At 44.8% G+C, this 2563-nt stretch overlaps 1 protein-coding gene across 1 annotated transcript; it reads left to right on the top strand.

Moving 5' to 3' along the window:
- Positions 1-653: 653 nt before the first annotated feature.
- On the top strand, positions 654-2233 carry LOC117891208. The gene is made up of 4 exons (XM_034796547.1): positions 654-810; positions 1458-1520; positions 1577-1678; positions 1745-2233. Exons 2-4 carry the CDS (start codon positions 1513-1515, stop codon positions 2181-2183), a joined length of 549 nt encoding a protein of 182 aa, XP_034652438.1. The 5' UTR covers positions 654-810; positions 1458-1512; the 3' UTR covers positions 2184-2233.
- The last annotated feature ends 330 nt before the right edge of the window (positions 2234-2563 follow it).

The following is a 2563-nucleotide window of genomic DNA, read 5'->3' as shown; positions in this document are numbered from 1 at the left end:
CACATTCCGGGTATTAGCTCTGGGAGGCGCCTTCATTAGGACCTGAAAATGCCTTTGTCCGAGGTTTGTCCCAACACATATACACTTTTCGTGGCTCGGTTGATCACTAGACCCCCTCGCAAGAGCCTCCAAGGCAAAACACATCATAGTGAGGGTCTCGCAGCGACCAGCAGATTGGCCGCCAGGCCCGGAAACGCACGCAGTCCATCGCAAAAATGCACCCAGAGCGAAAAACTTTGCTGAATTTCGAAAATAAAATGAACGTCAAAGCGCTGTGGAAAGAAGCATTATTTGAAGGCTGCTCTAGTATCCAAAAATTGCAAAGCTCACAAAACAGTTAGGATTCCAAAGACATAATTAAAATTGAGGCCACACAAAAGAGAAAAAAATACAGCTTTATCGTAGCGAAAATGGTGGAAGAAATATCGATGCTTCTCACTACATTTTACTATCGTATCTATCGATGAGTAAACTTATTTAGAAGCTGAAACATTTTACTTCAAAACGATGGCAATGTAAAATGTGTTCTTTTTTTTAAATAATTACCGAATAATTATGTGCCACTGCATTAGTTTTTATAGCTTTGATTTATATTCGTCTAGCTATCGATAGTGCAAGAGAACAGAGCAATCGTTGCGCAACACTGTCACTTTACTAGTATTATTTGTTACTTTTTTTTTTTTTTTTTCCCATAAGAGAATTACAGATTCCCGCAGAAACCCAAAGACGAGAAACAGATGCATATCTGTAGTTGTCCCTAATTGATGCGAGCATTCACTTCGAAATAGATACCATACGACTTGGATTAAGGTAAGATGATCCGCGGATCGGGGACTAATTAACACATCGATTACAAGGCTGTTCGGACAGTTGTCGCGTTGAATTAATGAGCCACTCGGCTACAATTGTGTGTCTGTCTGGACTTCTGGTCTTGAGTAGGCCCTTCTGGTCTTGATTCTCTGCAAACGGGTTGTGCATCTATTTTTAGGGCCAATTGCCAGGTGCAAGAGTTTCGCTTTTTGTTTTTATTTCCCCTCACGGGAAGATCACATTCAATGCCAACCAGTTGTGCATCCGCGCAATCATCATCATGGCCATCATTATGAGAGAATCATCAGAGCAATCATCATCAAGCGCTAGTGACAGACAGCCTCGGTCTGCCAATATCGCTTACGGCCAACGCGACCATGATTGCCCACTGTCTTGGCCTCTGGGGCCACACTGAATGCTGGCCATCTCCGCATCTACAACACCAGAGACACTTTTTTCGCGTTAATCTGCTCAACCATAGCCTCATCATCATCCAACATTCAACACTCGAGTCGGGGTCGTGCCGTGTTTGTTTTCTTTGTGGGTCTAGTTTTTGGGGCCTTGTATCGCTTGGGCTATCGCTTACACTCTCTCTGGGGCGTCTTTTTCAAGTGGCTAATTGGATTAAATTTGAATATTCTTCACAGCTCATTTGTCCGAAGACCTTTCCAGTTGATCACCTTGAGAAAACACTGTTGACAGATGACGAGGTAAGCAAATAGATCCCACAGATTGAAAAACCCTTTGAAATTCTTTGTTTTCGCAGAACTGGAGATATTTGCATGGTGGGAATCACTTGTGATTATGGCATCACAATCGCCATGCGATCGCACGAGTATTCGTTGTACCACTTGGGTGATCACATTTAGTAGGAGAACAGACATAGCTATCCATAGATATCCCCACTAATCAGAGACCTCTTCTCCCTTTTCAGTTGCTGTGCCCGCGCATTCGCTGGGGACATCTTTGTGGACATTAAAAATCAATTGGCAGCGCAATACCTCAACCAAAACCTAAAGATACCCGTAAAGAAAGCCCAGGAGCTGTTGTGGCAGTTGTATCCGGACATTGCGACGGATCCAGTGCTGCTCGCTGCCCAGGAGAACAACAGACAGTACCTATATGCCACACAACTAGATGGAAGCTGTACCGATAACAATCATGTCGCCGTCTCTGGCAGGGGCACTGCCATAGCGGAGGCCATGGATTGGCTGACCAAGAACTGGGATAGAAATCAGGACCCCATGATGTCTGAGGTGATGGCACGAAAAGTTCTGCAAAATTGGGACACGTTTCAAAATACTTCCACGGAAGTGATCTTTCTGTACAGGCGCATGGAGGATGCTGCCCTGGACACCGATGACTCGAAGTAAAAGGGGAACCCAAGGCCCAAAAGTAATAGGGGAAGTCATGGCCAAAAGGCCATCATTGGATATAAATAAAAGCTTGCTTTCCTCCCATGTAATTAGCCGCATTTCTTGGCCCCTATTTTCAGCTGAAACAGCAAGGAATAGATTGGGTATCCGTCTCGTCTTGCCTACACCAATGATTTATACTCCATGGAGTGGCTGCCTGGATAATTAATAATGATTAAAAGAGCTGGCGCCCCATCAACAGGCGGGGATTTCAGGGCCAAACTCCCCCACCACCATCGTCTAGATATAATTCCTGGCCCGAGGGGCATCCAGCTGTGCGCGTTGGATTAACCTGAATTTGTATGTTGGGCTGCATTTGAATAATTTCATAACTCTGG

The sequence above is a fragment of the Drosophila subobscura genome, chromosome E (assembly GCF_008121235.1).
Source record: "Drosophila subobscura isolate 14011-0131.10 chromosome E, UCBerk_Dsub_1.0, whole genome shotgun sequence".
Lineage (NCBI taxonomy): Eukaryota > Metazoa > Arthropoda > Insecta > Diptera > Drosophilidae > Drosophila > Drosophila subobscura.
Note: the sequence above shows the minus strand (reverse complement) of the source record. Positions and strands in the feature narration are given on the sequence as shown.

Excerpts from the sequence above, each read along its gene's own strand:
- LOC117891208 (XM_034796547.1), top strand. Across the intron at positions 1,679-1,744 it reads CACTTGGGTGATCACATTTA|TTGCTGTGCCCGCGCATTCG; the intron begins GTAGGAGAACAG and ends CTCCCTTTTCAG.